A 19,180-nucleotide genomic window follows, 5' to 3' on the forward strand; every position below is an offset into this window, starting at 1 on the left:
GTTTCAGAATTTTAGCATAACAGTGTCACTTGAGCTGGCAAAGAAGCCTTGCCCTGTGACCAAGATGTTCAACGTTCCTACAGTCCTTTCGAAATTTTACTTGTCTAATTGTCTCACCCTTACCTCACTTCCTTACGGCCCTTTGTTCTTTTTACGGCTAATTACATTGTGACAGGCAGACAGCTTAGTGTAGGATGGCGGAGAAAAACAGATGTTACAACTTACATCTACTCTTCCAAAATGGCAAGCGTTGGGAGCTGGGACAAAGTAATGGAATAATAATGGCAAACTTGAGAAGAAAACACCAAAAAGATCTGTTGCACTCGAAACCGGGCCTCATGACGAAGATGATTGTATTAAACACTTGAGACTCGTGAATTACGGAACAAATCACCAGCATGGTCCTCCAATATAAAAACACTTTTGCCATTCCTTGTCCATTGTTTCAAAGCATAGTGAGATCGTAGAGTAAGAACATTTGTCAGCCTGAAAACTGTCAATCTACAAAGAAGGCCCGATAATTCAAACATCAAGCAGCTGCAAGTGGCTTTCATCTCACAAACATTAAAACTAACATAGTATGCTTTATGGCTTTCCCCAAATTTAGCAGCTCGATGAACTTTGGTTGCCAAGAAAGTTGATGTCTCAACCAACTCTTCTTGAAATTTTATGAACAATTTCTGTCCTTGTCAACGCGAAAGAAAGCAAAAGAGCTGGTAGGAAAGTTATAGTAATCAATAACTTTGTGTCATGCCAAAATTAAATGCAGTTGTTTGCTCTAGCTTGAAGCTTGGCATTAGCGGTATGAAACTCAAAAACAATGCACCTTACAGCAATAGAATACACAGGGAGTGTTGTAAAGTTGAAAAATGGAAGCAATGCTATGCGCTCTGCAGTCAAGTATAGGAAGAGGATAGCCACATGTCATAATCATACACTACATTAAAACAGAATTTATGCTATTGTTAGGTAAGGACAGGACAACGTGTTACAGGTTCTACATCAACTCCAAATTGAGGGACTTTGTCTCGGGCTTTTGGATGCTAGATAGTTTAGCCTCTGTGAAGAAGCAAGCAAGGGGCAACACCTATGGATACACAAATCAACCCACTAACCACATGAACACAGTTGACCACAGTGTAAGTGAAATTGACGCCAACCCATATGTCCACAGCATTATGACAGAGCATTCGCTCTCTCCGGCTTTAAACAATTGGGTGATTGTGCCTGCACCACCAAAAATAGGGAAAGAAAACCTTCATCTTTATATCTGTAATAATAAAGAAATCAACTCCAACCAAACCCCTTTTTTCCATCAGCCGTGTAGTGAGAACTGAGAAGAATATGCAACAGCCAACATGCACCGATTGGTCTACATAAAAGCAGAATTTTACTTCTGGTGACAAGTGCAACATAGGTAAAGCACTTTAGCATGAGAGCCAGCCTTATTAGCACGTGCATGACTGCTAGTGATGTGATACCAAACAAGTTCAACTCAGCCCATCATGTGACACTTGGTTCAGAAGACATGCAAAATTAAAGATAGACTGGTTGTGTTTTCCTGGTGATTGTCTCGGTCTTGGGTAGCTGGTGGTTCCTTTCTGTTTACTGTGCCTTGTTCTTATGGTTGATGGCGGAATCTCTTGGATTCCTTTTCTTATATAGTCATGTGATTAATTTTTGTTTTCTGGTCACTGGGATCGTGTTTTTTGCAGATTGTATAAGTGCACACCCGGCAGCCTCTTTTGTTCTGATGGGCTCTGTTGTTTAGTGCCTTAACAGTGTATTGGGGAGATATGCTTGTTTTAGTCTAAGGGCATCTCAACCACTATACAGCCAACTTGGCCATGTTGATGCCATGGGAATGCTTTTCATTCCCCTTTTATTACTGGAAGCTACCTATTGATTTTCAAAAAAAAAATTGAAGATAAACTGAAATTGAAGCCAAACTTCAGGAATCTACGTTTGCTGCTTCATCAAAATCAACTTAAAATCACTTCACTATACCTATGTTCATTGCTGGTGGGAGTGCGTATTGTAGCAGAAGAATGAACTGATATAGTGGATCTGAGTGCACCAGACCAAACCGGACTGCAGTCTTAATGATGACAATGCCCAACAAGGGGAGGAAAACATACCGAACAGCAATTACTCCAACTACAAGTGACAGGCAAATACCTGGTCCTTTCAAACCTGAATATCACCCAACATCCAGTAAAAAGTTAAAATGACCACAAACTACGACATTTCCAAATAGTGATAGCAAACACTATATAAAAAAAACGAACTCCATATTACCTCTAAGAAGGTTTCCTCCCACTATCAGGGTTATGATTGGGATGGCTGCATCCCTGCGAATCAACCGTTAGAAAAAACAATGGCAGCCAGAGAAAAAGGAACGTGCGAAGCATGCTTTAAAAGAAACGTAATTTGAAAATATGAGTAAAGAAAAAGAATCAGCTCAATGCTATATATTATCTCCATAGTTGATGTGGCAGGAAAAGAAAACATTTCTGCAGTGATTGATTAATCATTAAAATGCACATGAAACTGCATAGTTTTTTCTTTGCAATCCTGAAAAGACTTTGATATTTATCATATACACAATCAGAGAGGTGGAGTTCTGATGCATACCCCAACAGAGAAGCAGAGTCTTGAACCACATGGAGGGGAGCATTACCACCAATTATGAGATTTCGAATTTGGGGAACTACACCTATAGTGAATCCAATAAACTATGCAAGAAAACAACAATGTCAGTTACTGTCAAAAACAAGTGATTCTATAATAGGATATAAAGCGGGCCAAGAGGATACCGCCCCAGTAGTTGAAGGTGCAAATAAAGCCTTCAGATTGAGTTTTTGTGAAATCATCCTTAAATACTGCCAAGTCTTGTCAAAATCTGATACCTGCCATAAAATACCTATAGCAATCAAATTACAATCTAATGGATAAAAAGCAACTCCGCAATGGCAGATAACAACATGTGAGATCTTCCAGATACCAAGTGAACAGACTGTAGTCTGTCCCTCAGATTTCAATTACATTTCAATCTTTCAGTAGTGTTTGTCACACACATGAATGTAAACTCTGTAACAGGTACTATGTGAATATGTGTGGTGCAAATTATACATTTCAATGTAAAGAACTTTGGTACCATCAAAGAACTTCTAAACTACTGATATTCTGGTGTCCGCAGTTGTTCCTTCTCCTTGATGCATTTCCATTAGAAAAATATGACTTAGTTGATGAAGTAAAAGGTACCAGCTAGCTTTCACATTTTGTTTCTTATGGAACAGTAAGAAAGCACCAAATGGAAGTTATAACTATCTCTTCCTTGGAAATATGTTCCTTGGAAAAGAGATTGACGGATTTGATGTTTCAAATCACAAGAATCACACACGAATCAACTATTCACAGATGATACTATCAAAGTAATTAAGCCATGCATAATATCAATTCATATTAAAGACATTGGGATATATGGAATGAGAAAAGAAAAAGAACTTAAGGCCAGCTATATATGGTGTATATCTGTTGATATTGTGTCCGGTCTCTATTTTTCTAGTACATACATGTTTATGAATGCACTCCTCATCCACACATGTACATATCAGGGAAAGAAGTTTTCCAACATGGTTGTTTGGTCGTATGAGAACCTTATTGGTTCTGCAAATAATATTGATTTGATATCAGTGACTATATGGAGAATGATGACACAAAAAAGAAAAAGAAGGACAAAAAAATAAAAATTACACCATGTCTTAAAGATAGAAATGGATGCATAATAATAATAATAATAATAATGCTAGAAAATAATAAGATAGGAGCAACCTTGACAGTTCCGTTTGGTTTGGTGCATGGAAATGTCAATTCATGCGTATACTTGAGAGAGATGGAGCAATCATTTGAAGGAAGAAGAAATTCTGAGTAATCCTCTTCAAGTAATGCTGGCATGCCTTCCGTAGACTTCAAAATTCTAGTTGAGCCATCTCCATTAACGTCTTTGTTGACCTTACTTGAGGAAACTCGCACTATGTTGTATACATAAGACCACAAGTAAATGGCTCCTATCTGAAATATCAGAAAAGAACCGTTGATCAAAGTCAGTGAAGGAACTTAAATTGTTTCTGTCATGCATTTTTGTATCTCTACCTACAGTCTGGTGGTAGGAGGAGAATGTGAGAGATAGGCAGTGTAACAATATCTGATGCATGCATTGTCAAGTCACCAGTTGGTTCCAACAGATTATAGCTACTTGAGACAATGGCTATAAAAAAAATGGTTATTGGTGTTCTCTTGTATGTGTTTGTGGTTTTTATTCCTTATTTGATTAGGAAAAATGAAAGAAAGCAGATAAAGATAAGTGATTATCATACCGCCATAGAAAGTGAAGCATAAGCCATTCCGTACTTATGGCAAATGTCAGGAGTGCCGAAGGGACTGCCTTTCTCTGTACAGATCGCTGGAACGACAATTAAGGGCAAGTGTCCCATATTTCCTGTTTAGGTTAACCCAAAAGATAACTACTTGGATTTGTTTGAAGGAAGTATGAATAATACAAGATGCAACTATGCAAGTTTGTGGCAGCATATAAATGTGTATGACAATTAATTCCGAAGTCTTTTTCCCTTAAAAATTTTTAATGCCACATGAGCTCTTCAACCTAATAAACCCTTGCTTGTATGATAAGGGATACTCAGGAAAACAATCAATGATCATATTGACATATTTTGTGTAGAAAACCCATCAAGTCCTGCGGCATTGGAAAAAAAATTGAGTGTCGAAGAGAGAGAAAATAGAGAGGAAAAACACTAGGAAGAGTAAGAGAGAGGGCAGGAGACTGGAGGGATCACCAGAGGATAGGTCCGAGTGCTAGGATTAGTGAATGGGGGGCAGGGCAGGAGGAAAAGAGAAGGGAGACAGGGATTTTCTATTTCCAACGATGGAGGAGAAGGGCGTTCTCTGCTGATGTCAACAATATCAGTGTGAACACCCAGTGGAGAGAGCTAAAAACTATCTTTGACCGGTTGTTGTTGATTTATTCATACCTAATCAGCCACGAAGACGATTGATGAAGTATGCTTTCGTCCGTTATAGGACGGTGGAAGAACTGCAAAGACCAATCCGAAATGGACAAAATGCAAAGTTGAAGGGAAGGCACTTGTTGATTAAAGAAGCCATCTCACCAGTGATTGGGGATAGGAGAAAGGAGCAGGGTGAATCACTAGAATTACAAACAGGGGGAGCAAGCACTCAAAAGTCTTACAAAGACGTACTTGCTTCAAATGGAAACAGGAACCTGCAAATGCTCTTGTTCCCAAACAGGTGATGAATGATTGGAACAAAGAGGTGGATGGGATTAAAGCGTAGCGCGATAGGGAGTTTAAAACCATTAATAAGCTGTCAGCAGTTACAGAACAGCTTAATGAGTGAAGGGATCACGGCAATGGTGAGATCAGCAGGGGGTTAAACGTGATTGTGACTTTTAACGAGACGAAGGATATGGATGGTACTCTGGTGAAATAGGCAGCGATATTAGAAAAGTGGTTTGAAAAAATTCAACCCTATGATCTGAATGAAGATGGAAGGAAGTATTTGGTGTGGGTCCAAGTTGAAGAACTACCAGCTCACCTCTTGCACCAAAAAATGTTCGAGGCGCTGGGTAAGTCATGGGGAAAATTCCTTCAAGTTGACAAGGCAACTGAGTTGAAGAACACGTTGGACTATGCTCTCATAAAAGCTGAAGTAAATAGCAAGAGAATGATTCCTGACTATCCTCAGATCATGGTGAATGGCAAAGTTATAAAAATAAAAGCAAAAATTATCGGGATGGAAACTTGTGGTCTGGGCAGGAAAACGCTGACAACAATGGAAGAAACGGCGATAAAAAGTACAGCAGAACTGGTGGCGATCGGCGCTGAGGGATGGGTGACGAACATGGGAGGGGAAAGGAGTCCATCTCCAACCGTTGAAAAATGTAAATCAAAATCAGCGGTTTAGACGGAGTTAGGGAAGAACCAAAAGACAAAGCAAAGTAGCAAGCAAAAGTTGTAGGAAAAAGGGGTTGACGTAATCACATGGCAGGTTGGTAGAATAAATTAAAATAAAATAAAATAATTATTATGTAAAAATAGAATGAAATTAAAATAAAATAAAATAATTATTATGTATTTTGATATGGTGAATAGAATAGAGTAAAAATAATTATTATAATTTATTATAATGTTTAGTGGATGACAATAATTTTGAAATAAAAAAATAAAAAATAAAAAGATAAAAATATTTTTTATTATATATATAATTATATATTTTTATTTTATATTTTAAATATTAATAATTTATAATTAATTAAAATATTAATAATTAATAATTTAAATATTAATATTTTAGTATAAATTAATTATTAATATTTTAATTAATAATATTTTATTCATAATTTATTATTATTATTATTAAAATATTAATAATTTTTTATTTTTTGTTTACACTCATTAAAATTTTAATATATTAATAATTTAATAAATAAAACATTAATAGTTTAAAATATTAATATTTTAAATTTTACAAATAATTTTTTTTATTTTTTTTTGTTTTTTTTCTTTTTCATAGGTCATTTGTCGAAAAGGCAACTAGTGTAATAAAATGTCGATCTGGCACACTAGGTGCCCGGATCTAGCCACTACGGCTCCAGATCGACGCTTCCCCGAGACCGAATTTGATCGTGGAGTGTCAGATCCAACCGTGAGATTCGATCAGGAAGCACGAGATCCGATGCTTTTCGCAACCAGATCTGACCGTTAAGTGCCAGATCTAGTTGGATCTCGGTTGAATCTTGTCGAAAAGGACTAAATCGACACTTTTTGACTACATTCGGTAGTGAAATCATCGTCGTCGTCGTCGCCACCACCAACATCATCTTCGGTGTTGAGTGCTAGTTAGAGAGAGAATGAGAGAGGAAAGAACGTGAAAAGAGAGAGAAAGAAGAAGGGAAAACGAGAAGAAAAAAGTATTTATAAGTCTAAGATTGTAATATTTTTAAGTTATAAAGGGTATTTTAGTTTTATTACATTTTAGAGCTATTCCCTCAGTCATGGAATAGTAAAACCCATGAGGAAGCTTAGGTGTAGTTATGCCTGAGTTTTACCCCATTTTAAGGAATAACTATTACTAGATAACACCTATTCCTTGTGGCATTGTTGTACCAAACGGAGGTAGAGCAAAACCATGGAAATGACAAGGAATAGCTTAACTATTCCCTGTACCAAACGAGTAGTTAGAGTCTCCGAAAAGAAGCACTGATAGGAGGAAAAATTTGAAAAGATCAAGTAAAAATAGAGAGAAAAATTCGAGTTTTGAAAATATAGGAAACAACAGTCAGGAGAAATGGGCTGACCCAAAGGCTAATAACCTAAGCAAAGAAAAAAGGCCAAAAAGTCCAACTTGGAAAGGGAAAGAGATAGCTACGAATGGGCTTTATTCAAGCAATTAATGGAGTCATAGTGAAGAGCCATGTAGCCCAAACTTAGAAACAAATGAATGGATCAAGACCCTTAAGGTCGAGGGATGATGGTTTGGTAAATGGGATGGTGAAGCAGAACCCAGTAGGCTTCAAATCAAAACTAGAAGGGAGGTGAGTCCAAATCTTGTGACAATAAAGGCCAATTTGAAGTCAAGGAGCATGAGCTGGACCCCGGTGCATTCTTGGAGACAATAGCAAAGTAGATTTTGGGAAAGCTTTTGGGAGAAAATGAGTGCGACACAAGTGAGAATTCAAAGGCGAGTGGGAGTGGCAATTAGAGAATGAAAATGGGGGAACGATCAAGAGAGAAAGAATCAAGAAGTCAAGGGTGCTTGAAACAAAATGGAAAAACTTAGGCCTATTATAATACCTCGTACTTTGATATGGTGACTAATAAAAAAACTTACTGGATACCAATTGAGGTTAATTATGATGATTAGAAATGATGAAAGATGAAAAGAATAGTTTGGGATAAAATATTCTACACGCGAGAAAATAATAATAAAATAATAATATTTTTATCGAAGAAGAATTTGTGAGATAAAAAGTGATTCGGAAGTCAATTGAGTCCTAATAAGGTATTTTGGATACCAAGGGGATAAGAGGAGACAAGAGAAATTTTTTCGAATAAAATAATATTTTATTAATAAAATAATATTAAAATATTAATATTTAATTCAGTGTCAAAATTTTTTATGAAGAAGGAGTATATGGTCAATTTAAGTAGGGGAGAAGAAGAATGAGAGAATTTTGGAGAAAAATGACATTAATGGGGTCGCGTGTCTTTATTAAGTAAAGATAGCACGGGGCAAATAAATATTTTAAATATTATGGGGATACCGCGTTGGAGTACAAACTTCATACTTTATTTGTACATGTGTAGAAGAAGATAATAGAAGGAAGTTGGAGTTAAATGAGTGTTGGGAGGACTAAATTAAAATGAAAAGAAACAAAAAGAGTAAAATGATAATTTTACACAAAGCTTGGTCAAAGCTTCCAAGAAAGCTTTGACTCTCATCCTTATCAGCCCAAAACAGTCCTCATCTCCTCCAGCAAGATATTTTCTTCTTCATTCTTGAAGCTTCCAATGCCATTCTCTCATTCTCCCATGGAAAACTAATTTTCTTTCATTTTCTTTCCTTGTTTCCTTTTCATTTCTTTTCTTTTCTTGCTTCATTCTTCTCCCAACTTCTTGTGCACCAAAGTTACAACTTCTAACCCTAATTTCCAGCACATATAAACTCTAGGAGAAGAAGAAAGAAAAAGAGAGCAAGGAAGAAAAAACTTGGTTTTGGTGATTCAAGCAAGAAACGGTAAGAATTATTGTTTTTGGCTTGAGTAGTCTTTGAAAATGAGTTAGTGACTTAAAGAAATCTCTTGTGGCAGTTAAGATTGGCTTGATTGGAGAAAAATTGATAACATGTAAGCCAATAAACCCATGGGTACATGAAGGACTCAAAGTAGAAAAGGAAAATGGTAAGCATAACACTATATTTTAAAGCCTACGGTTAGTTGAATATTGTGAGGAATTATGGTTGTTAAAAGGATTTATTTGCCTAAGCTAGTTGAAAATTATTAAGATTGTATGGCATGTTGTTTGAAAGAAATGAAAAAGGAATATTGTGGATGGAGGATTGAGAAACAAAGTATTGAAAGTTAGATAGATAACAATGCATGTAAACTAGGAAATAATCAAGTGAAAGTGAGAATGATTGCTGCTGCCATATATGTGAATTATGTGTGGAAATATAAGATAGATTTGGGTGGAAATTATTTAGAAAGGTTGAAGTAGACACGTGACATCATAATTAAGTTTTCGGTGATATAATTTAAGGAATTTCGTAAGCAATTATATAAGTAATTTTGGTAAAAATGTATTAAGATGTGAGTTAATTGAAGATAGTTTCATGATAGGATGAAAAACATAAATTTGTGTAAAGATTAATTGATTGAAGTGCTGCCCGTATACATATGTAATTAAATATATTGAGTTTGTATTATTGTTAGGAAGTGCAAAAATAAGGTTAGAGTACTGTGGTGGCGTGCTAGAGTAAATAACGAACGACATGCCAGTGAAAATAGTTAGAGACACCTCCGATCAAATAACGATGTAATATTCTACTATAGTAAGGTGAGTGAACTGCACTTCAAAATCATTTTGGGAATGTGACTGTTTTGTACAAGCATTTGAATGATTTTATACAACTTTATCTTAAAACAAATGCCTTGGGAACAAGCTTTTGCTAAATGGTTTTATGTTGTGAGATGTGGTTGTTATTGATTCATGCACTATTTCATTATGATGATATATATATATATATATATATATATATATATATGTTGTGCATGATAGTTGATATTGTGTATGATGACTATAACCGTGTGTGCGCACAATGTGGGGGGATGCACATGCCGGTGATGATGGTGGTGTGGGAGATGGATGATGATAGTGCCCGTGTGCACGATGTGGGGGAATGTACACGATGGCACTGATTGTGCACGATGTGGGGGGATGCACATGATGGCGTCGGCTATGTGCACGATGTGGGGGGATGTACATGAGCCGGGTGTGATTATGCTAATATTGGTGTTATTTATGCATTTATATATATACATCTATGTTTATGAAATCAAAGTTCATGAGTATGGTATATGGTTTTGCATATGTGAATCTTGCATGTTGAACTTTGAAAGTTGCTAAGTATTGTCAAATTGGTGTTCATTACAATAAGGAATTTGGCTGTAGCAAAATGGATTCTCGCTGCCGCTAGAAACTCTCGGTGGTGGTGTAATGCTGTCACTTTGACAATGATTTTGACCACTTTTCAATGAGAACTGGGTAAAGTGGTAAACACTAAAGTCGTAGCCCTACCTCTTAGCTTTCTAATGACCTAACAAGCATGTCAATTGGACCCATGTAGTGGAAGATATGCTTGAAAAACTGAACCATATGCAAACCAAGAATGCCTTTTGCTGCAGCGAGAATGAAACTTTTTGTTTCGCTTAGCATTTGGCTGGTTTTTGCCATATTTTCCACTTCTCCAATTTCATGTTGCATAAAAATTCTCTATCGTCACATGATTTAGCGACCAAGGGTTCAATTGAGGGTTTTAATAAGGACTTAAGCTAAAGTGCATCGTTTTCAAATAAGTGCATTATGATTTCAAACTTTTCCTTATTATATTGCTTGTTCCCTTCCTATGTTCACTCACTAAGTTTATACTCACGTTTTCAACTTCATTTTTTCAGATCAATAGTCGTTGATACGTAGATTGAGGTGTCCCCGTACCCCCATCCCTTAGGTAGGTATATTGACACTCAGTAGTCATATCTCTCAATCCAGAGTCACTCCGTTGATGGTAAAAATCTTTGTATATGTTTCATGTGAATTTGCAAAGATATATTGACAACTATTTATGTATGATTTGAATTATGATGCTAATGTGAGCATTCACTTAAGTTTTATGAGTTGCGTTGGAGAAATCGGCATTTGAACACTATTAAGTACAGATCTTAAAGAAATATGCTAGATAAATGGGTTAATATACAAGTGCATATTGAGAGGCTTGCTTGGGCCTAGTGGGCTATGCCTATTGGGTCCTTGCGCCGGTCATGGCTTGAGAATTGGGTTGTGACACCTATCTCCATCATAGGATACGCCATTGATAAAACTACTTAGAGCAAAGGAGAAAAGGAAAAAATAAGGGACTAAGCTGAAAAGACGGAAAGGCAAGAGCAAAGCAATGGTAAAGAAACGAAAGGGTAAGAAAGCAAACAAAGATATCACAGAAGGCAAGGAGACTCCACTAGTAAGTCTTTTATCTAAAATTAGGGGTGGAAATACCATGACTGAAGAAATATGTCAATCATCGAGGAATCTTGAATCAAGTAAGGGGTGGGTCAAGTTGATAAGGGTTAGGATAGGATGCACAGTTCGTTAACGAAAGAGAAGTAGGGTCTAGTAAAGAAGGTAGTGAAAACGGGAAATCAAAAAGGAAAAAAGGATAGAGATATAAAGAGCGTGTGTTAGGTACGTTATTTGCGTGGTTTCTGGTTTTAATGATAATTTTGTCATGAAATTTAAAGGGTTTATGCAGAGGTGAGAATAAGCGAGTATTAAGAAAAGTCGTCAACAGAAGTAAATCGAATATGGTCTTTGTCCAAGAGACCAAGATATAGAACCCATATAATGGTTTATAGGAGAAAATATGGTTGAAAGAAAGAGTCCAAAGCAGAGCAATGAAATCTGAAAGGAGGTCGGGTGGTCTGTTGTGTATATGGCAAGAGAATTTTTTCAAGGTTGAAGAGGCTCACCCATAAAATTTTTTTACTTTTAATTAAGATGGCAAAAGGGATCAGAACAATGGTTGGGTTTGGGAATGTGTACCCTCTAAATGATGAAGAAGAGCGAAATGTGATTTGGGAAGAATTGAGTGAGATCATGGCTGAGGCTAAAATCTAGTGGGTTTTGGGGGGCATTTTAACATTGTCAGGAATGATGAAGAAAGGATTAATAAGAGGAATACAAGAAAAGCTTCAGCACGATTTGATCAGTTCATTAATGAGATTGGTCTTGTTGATCTTCCGTTGACAGACAACAAGTTCATATGCTGCAATAATAGGGAAGAACTTGTTTTTAGCAGACTAGATTAGTTTTTGATTGATGTGGAATTATTAGAAATGGACGAGAAGATGGTTTAAAGGTGTTTGTCAAGTTCTCTATCAGATCATAATCCTATAATTATTGGGCTGGACAAAATGGATTGGGGACCAAAACCGTTCAAGTTCTTCAATTACTGGATGGAGGAAAAGAGTTTTAGAGTTGTGGTGAAAGATTACTAGAATAATGCTAGAAGAGGGAATGAATGAGGAAAAGGGCTATGGAGGAAGTTGAAGGAGCTGAAACTAGTTTTAAAAAAGTGGCAAAAGAGAGTTTTTGGGAGTATTAAGGAGAAAATATCAAAGAGTGAAAAGGAATTGCAAGAACTCAATGAAAAGTGGCAAGATGGCGTCGAGAGTGAGGGAACTAGGGAAGAGATTATGGGGAAAATAGCTCAATTATGAGATTTATATAGAGTAGAGGAGAGAGAATGGTACTAGAAGTCCAAAACGAAATGGGTTTTGGAAGGGGACCACAACACGAAATTCTTCCATATGATGGCTTCAGCTAGAAGAAGAGCGAACCTCATACAACAACTGCAAATAGAAAACCCCAACATAAGTGAGTCAGAAGGGGTGAAAAGTGAAATGGTAAAATACTTTGCTCAGTTTTACAAGAGCAAAAAAGTGCTTACGTTAAAGGAGTTTAATTACTCTTTCAAAACTATAAATGAAGATAATGTGGAGTTTCTAGAAAGAAAGTTCTTAATAGGAGAGGTTTAGAAGACCATTTGTAATTATGATGGCAACAAAGCCTCAAGGTAGGATGGTTTTAAGTTTGAGCATTTTTAAGAATCAATGGGATTTGGTTAAGGAAGAAATGATGTAATGTTTACAAAATTTTTATGAGAAGGGAAAGCTAGAAGGAAAGGCAAATAACTCTTTCATTACACTCATACCCAAAGTTATCAATCCATCCACCATCGCCGAATATAAACTATCAACCTTGTGGGGAGTGTGTACAAAATTGTGGTAAAGCTACTTGCAAATAGATTGAGGAAGGTGATAAGGTAAGTGATTGGGGAAAACCAATTTGCTTTTGTGAAAGGAAGATAATTAACAAACAACACCTTAATTATGAATGAGATAGTCGATTTCTTAAATAAGGGAAGTGAAAGGGGCCTTTTACTCAAAATGGACTTTGAGAAAGCTTACGACAATGTGGATTGGGGATTTTTGCAATTTGTGTTAAGAAAAATAAGGTTTGGAATTCGATGGCAAAAATGGATCGAAAGGTGTTTAAAGACGACAAAGGTTTCGGTGTTAGTTAATGAGGTTATTATAGAGCCTTTTAAGATGGAAAGAAGGATAGGATAAACTATGTAAACACAATGAGGATGGGAGTTTGAGGATTATTGATTTAGAGATAAAAAAATAGAGCCCTTTTTTAACAAGTGGATTTATAGGTACAATAGTGAGAAATCAAGGTTGTGGAAAAGAATGATTCATTAAAAAATAGGAGGTGATCCCAATACTTTCATACTCGCCACAAATGCTAATAGAAAGTTTTCCATAACTTGGAAGAATATCATTAAACCTTTATTGGCTACTAACGAGTATTTTTTGCAAGTTAACAGTAGTCTACAAATGACCATTGGAAATGGCAGGAATATCCAATTCTAGATGAACAGATGGATGGAAGGGGAAACCTTAAAAGATCTATGACCCTAGGATCTATGCACTTGCTCGAAACAAATATGGTTGCATCAATGTGTATGGACAATGGGAGAATGAATTGTGGACTGGAACATGGAGCTTAGAAAGCATTGTTTGGGTGGGAAGAACAACAATGGCACTAGTTCAAAGCCATAGTGGAGGAATACCATTTGAACAAGGAAATGGATGATAAGCTACTGTGGAAAGGGATGACATCTAGCTGCTATACAGTGAATTCATTTTATAAAGAGGTTTTACATTCTGAGGCCAGCATTTGGGATAGGTGGAGAGAGGTTTGGGCAAACTTAGCACCACATAGAATTGAAGTTTTCAGCTGGCAACTACTACATGGAAGAGTCGCTGTCAAATAGGAGCTGGTTCGACATGGAATGATATCCTCTAAAGTAGCTTTGTGTGCAATTTGCAAATAGCAACAAGAAACGGTTAGTCAACTCTTTATCCATTGTCATGAAACATGGAAATTGCGGTCAAAATGGAGCTGTGATTGGGAGGAGCAATGGGCAGTTCAAGAGAACATTAATAGTTTTTTCTGCATGTGGAATGCAGAGGTTAAAATATGAAAAATGACTTTTTATGCAACAGTCAGATCATTATGGATTCATAGGAGTGATATAGTCTTTTAAGGGAAAACATGGGCGGTTGATCAAGTTTATGAGGCCAGCAAACTAGGCGTGGCCACTTGAGCGTAAGCAAAATGGCCTAATCTGTATAGTGTTGTTATGGATACCTATAGAAACCCAAGATCAGGATTAAGAGTGCCTAAAGCCAACACTAGCAAGCAAGTGGAAGAATGGATCCAGCTAGACTACGAAATGGTGAAATTTAACATCTGACGAAGTTGCTCAAGGAAGCCCCGAGGAGGCTGGGATCGAATGAGCCTTGCGAGATAAAAATGGTTGTATGAAAATCAATTTTTCTAAGGCAATAGGAATGGGAGATGCAAACCTTTCAAAAGTTCAAGCAATTAGAGAGGCCTTCTTGAGTTTTTTCAGCATCACAATGGACTTCAACACATGTTTGGATTGCAGAAAATAACTTTAAAAATGCTGTCAAATGGGTGAATAATCCAAATAAAGCCCCTTGGAGGATGCTTAAATGGATACTTCACATCGAAAAACTGAAAAAGAGTGTTCCGAGATGGGAGGTTAACCATATTCTCAGAAAAAAAAAAAAAAGAAGAGAAAATTGTGAGAAATGATCTTTTTTGATAAAGACATTTTAAAAGTAACCATCAAAATAAATTTAACTGTTTTTTGCCATATTTAGTCATGACTTGATGAAAATACCCTTTAAACTATTTCAAATAAATTAAACAATTCATCACAATTTCTCTCCATTTCTCCCCATTTGTGCTTTAGATTTCTCTCTCACCATCCCAGTCTCTCAAATTTTATCGATTTCTCTGTTTGGCATTCATCTGCTATGCTTTCGATTTCCCTCTCCCGTATTTTCAGATTTCTCTTTTTTACGCTTTCAAGACACCAAGCAATGATTTTGATGTACTTGAGTGGGTGGTTGTTTGAAAAATTCGATTTTTAGGTATTTTGGATAAAACTAAAACGGTAGAAATAATCATAAATGTATGAAATAACTTTTAATTGAATCAATTCGAGACCTAGATACCAACAAACTCAAAATTTTGAAATTTATAAATCTAGGTTTTCAAAAAAAAAAAATTTTAGTCAAAATAGGTGTTTTAGATAAAAAAACATTTGTATTTTGATTTATGAAAACATGTTAAAAACACTTTAATTTGTGTCAAATTGTCAAAAAAAAAAAGAAAATGTTGAGAGGATTTGAAGTTTTGATTCTTAAGTAACAACAACATTTAAAGTATTAAAGTGTAACAAAATATTTTTAAATATGTCGTGTAATAACAATATTTTTTCAATATAGTGTGTAACAATAATATTTTTTTTTCGACGTGGCGTGTAACAACCTTTTTTAACCATGACGTGTAATATGTTTTTGTACATGACGTGTAACAATAATATTTTTTTTTCAACATGGCGTGTAACAACCTAACTATAGCTTGTCACATATTTTTGTATATAGCTTGTAACACGCTAACCATGGTTTGTCACAGATTTTTATACATAGCGTGTAACACGCTAACCATGGTTTGTCACAAATTTTGTACATGGCGTGTAACCAGCTAACCATGGCTTGTTACAGGTTTTTGTACATGGCGTGCAACACGTTAATCATGGCTTGTCACAGATTTTTGTACATGTCATGTCACAGGTTTTTGTACATGACGTGTAACACGCTAACCATAACTTGTCACAGGTTTTTGTACATGACATGTCACACGTTAACTATGACTTATCACAAATTTTTGTATATAGTGTGTAACATCATAGCGTGTAATTTCATTAAAGGTAATTTTATCAAACTTGATTAAAAATAATTAAAATTATAAAAAAATTATTTTTAAAAATATCTTATCTTTAAAAATTATTTTTTAAAATACAAAAAAAAAATCAAGTTGCATACCGTCTTGTGAAAGAAGGGGTTCAAAGGCAAGTGGATTTGATCACAATCTTCGACTGATGCTGTCTCAGGGGCTGATATTATTCATTGGAGTTGGGGTCTCCAGGCCTTTATTCCTAAATGATCGAGCCAGAGAAGCCTGGGTTTGACGCTGACAACGGGGCTGGGAACCAGAGGCTGCTTTTGAACCCAAGAGGTCTGGTGAGTTCTGTTTTTGAGCTGGGGAATTATGGTATGATAATGTCTTAATGAATGAAGGCCAAGCTTTCCTTTCCTTTCTAGTTCCTTTTGTTTTCGACCTGTACTGATTGAGAAAGGGTCATTTTTGTATCGATGAGTTGGTTTGATATGCTTGCTTGGTTGATTTGTTTGGCTGGGGACCTAGGTCTGTAAATTTTGTGGGTTACTTGTTGTTAGTATGCTGAACAGGTAGGGGGATCTTGGAAATGTATAGCAGACTAGTGCTCTGCGTTTCTGTATAACAGAGCTGATCACCATTGTATTTTTATCGGAAAAATTTTATGCAAATGAGTTTCACATCGACGAAACTCTTAGGCCTAAATTCGTCCCAGGCCTGGTGGGTTGTTGCCTACAGGTATACTAATGATATTATTAAATTTCAAAAAAAAGTTCTTGGGGCATTATATATTTGTCAAGCAGAAAGTCAATTTCTTGTACTAAGAATAAACCATGAGGTGCATGAACAAACACTTTCTGTAGCATTTGTAAAGGACCAGTTTAGCAATGAGAACAACGTGTCAAAAAAGTTTAGATTAATTACGCCTTCTGAACTACGCAACTTTCCTTGTTTCTCTGACTTAAATGCATGATAATGTGAATTTTGCAGGACCTTTCCTTGGAGGACCCTGATAAATTATTACCGCAGATGCAATCAGCTTGAACATATCTGAAACCAAATAGGCTATGCTGTTTTTGACTTCCAATGAAACTGCATGTACGACTAAAGAGATATATATATACCTGCTGCACAGCAACTCAATATGAGGCCTCTTAGATGTTGAGGAGCTTTTGTAATTTTTACTAGTACCCATCCCATTGCTGAGCCAATAATAAATGTGTTCAGGATATTGAATGGCATGAACCACCTATGTATAACGTTGAATTGAAAGAAGAAAAATTAGCTCACACCATAAATTAAACAACAATTATCACAATAAGTAAATGTGATTGAGTACCCAGAACCGAACTCACAATAAAACAATGCTCTCAAAGGTAATTGTTTTGGCCAGGTTGCTACTGACCACTGCCGGATTAAACACGTAAAAAACAACCTGATCACAGACAAAAGCATGGTTCTTATTTATGAAGTTCCTGAGACTGACAAATTATTTCCAAGTTTTCATAACGCATGGCAGACCCTGTTCAATGAGAAATATTATATATGATACACAACCGAAATCTGAGAATCTACGACTTACATTATTCAACTGCTTCCTCGCATCCTCCCCCATAACATCTATACGATCCAAGGCGAGAAATGAACCAAGTGCCGTCAGCAGGAGCACTTTCAAAACTGGCATAGAAGCAACAACAAACAAATCTAGAAACCTCATCGTATCGATTCTTCTAACGTTTCAAATACAATCCACTCCTGCTCAAAGGAGAGAAGTTTTCAATATAAGGACATCTTTCAGCGCACTGTTATGCTACTTGTAAATTTGCACACCTAAACCGTAAGTAATGCAAGGAAGAATACTATCATTAAACTTTTAAACCCTTCTTGTCATGATCAACATCATTGGAATGTAACCGCAATGTAAGTGGTTACAGCTAATTGATGCACTAAATATGTCTATATAGAAACAAAATGTGTGAAATGCCTCCTACGGATTGAGGTAGGCGTGGTTATAGACCAATGGGAAAGTGGAATGCAAGAAGAAGAAGGAAGTTCGCACACCGCACCTTTCTTCTTCACTCTCCCAACATTTTAGGGGAGAATATAAGAGGCTAAGAATGTGGTATGAAATTTTTAAAAAAAAATGATGAGACTTTGGAATGACGAGAAAGCTAACAAGTTTGAATGTGAATGCGGCGGGGATAAAATGCTTGGGAGTGAAGAAATAAAGACGGAGCTATAACCTATTGCTGGACAGGCGCTGTTTTTGCGTGGTTGCTCTGGCCTCTGGATTGTCTATTGATACCGACCTTTTGAAGTCACTTATATTTGCTTAAGCTTAAACAGGTACATGACTTATGTGCCTGTATGGGTTGATAAAACATTTTTGGATGATTTGCTTTAGACTTCAGAACAAGAAACCATAAACAATGAACAAAGAGGGATAAAGAAAGGAGTCACCAGGTGTGGCCCAGTGGCTCAAAACTCTTCTTAAGCAGCTGGTGCGTGGCCCTGGCGCTCCATCATACATGTCCGTGACTGTGGACCCACCACCCCAGAATCTTAACAAACCATTCCATTTATCTTCATCGATCCTTTCAGCTTTAAGAGATTCAAGCCCTCCTTCCTGTTACCTTCCTTCTGTTTTAACTTTGCTTTACACTGGTCCACAGTTGTTCACCACCTTCTTCCCGCTCCACAGTACAACATCAAGAATGAGATCTAAAGGTTCAAAATGCACTCTTTCGCATTGCAATCTGCATAGAGATGGCATCTATTTCTCACTCTCACATGTCAAACATTTTACTTTCAGATATCAGATATTGGTTGTTGCATATTCCACTAGACTCTTCTACAGCTACTTCCTTCTCTTGTTAAACAGTACTCAAGGAAACTCCATTGTAACCTTTCCTCCTCTTTTTTTTTTTTAATTCCAAAAAAAAAAGAGGAAAGTTCGCATTCACATTTTAACT

At 36.4% G+C, this 19,180-nt stretch overlaps 1 protein-coding gene and 1 long non-coding RNA gene across 3 annotated transcripts; one reads left to right on the forward strand and one right to left on the reverse strand.

Annotated features, from left to right (window-relative positions):
• Window positions 1-805: 805 nt before the first annotated feature.
• LOC18610605 (protein PIN-LIKES 3-like) lies at window positions 806-18,593 on the reverse strand. Of its 2 annotated transcripts, none has more exons than XM_007046367.3 (11): window positions 18,452-18,593; window positions 17,791-17,963; window positions 17,564-17,643; window positions 17,333-17,457; window positions 4,380-4,501; window positions 3,835-4,074; window positions 2,817-2,909; window positions 2,635-2,735; window positions 2,299-2,351; window positions 2,008-2,193; window positions 806-1,227 (listed from the first exon to the last, which is right to left on the reverse strand). In XM_007046367.3, the coding sequence occupies exons 2-11, from the start codon at window positions 17,923-17,925 to the stop codon at window positions 1,103-1,105; spliced, it is 1,260 nt and encodes a 419-aa protein (XP_007046429.1). In that variant the 5' UTR covers window positions 17,926-17,963; window positions 18,452-18,593; the 3' UTR covers window positions 806-1,102. The 2 variants fall into 2 exon arrangements, with proteins under 2 accessions (XP_007046429.1, XP_017977355.1); XM_018121866.2 differs by lacking the exon at window positions 18,452-18,593 and adding an exon at window positions 18,275-18,406.
• LOC18610607 (uncharacterized) lies at window positions 16,415-17,437 on the forward strand. The gene is made up of 2 exons (XR_001928195.2): window positions 16,415-16,552; window positions 17,199-17,437. It is a non-coding gene; the product is annotated as an uncharacterized LOC18610607 (long non-coding RNA).
• Window positions 18,594-19,180: the final 587 nt, after the last annotated feature.

This window comes from Theobroma cacao, chromosome 1 (genome assembly GCF_053813885.1).
Source record: "Theobroma cacao isolate CCN51 chromosome 1, ASM5381388v1, whole genome shotgun sequence".
In the NCBI taxonomy this organism is placed as follows: domain Eukaryota; kingdom Viridiplantae; phylum Streptophyta; class Magnoliopsida; order Malvales; family Malvaceae; genus Theobroma; species Theobroma cacao.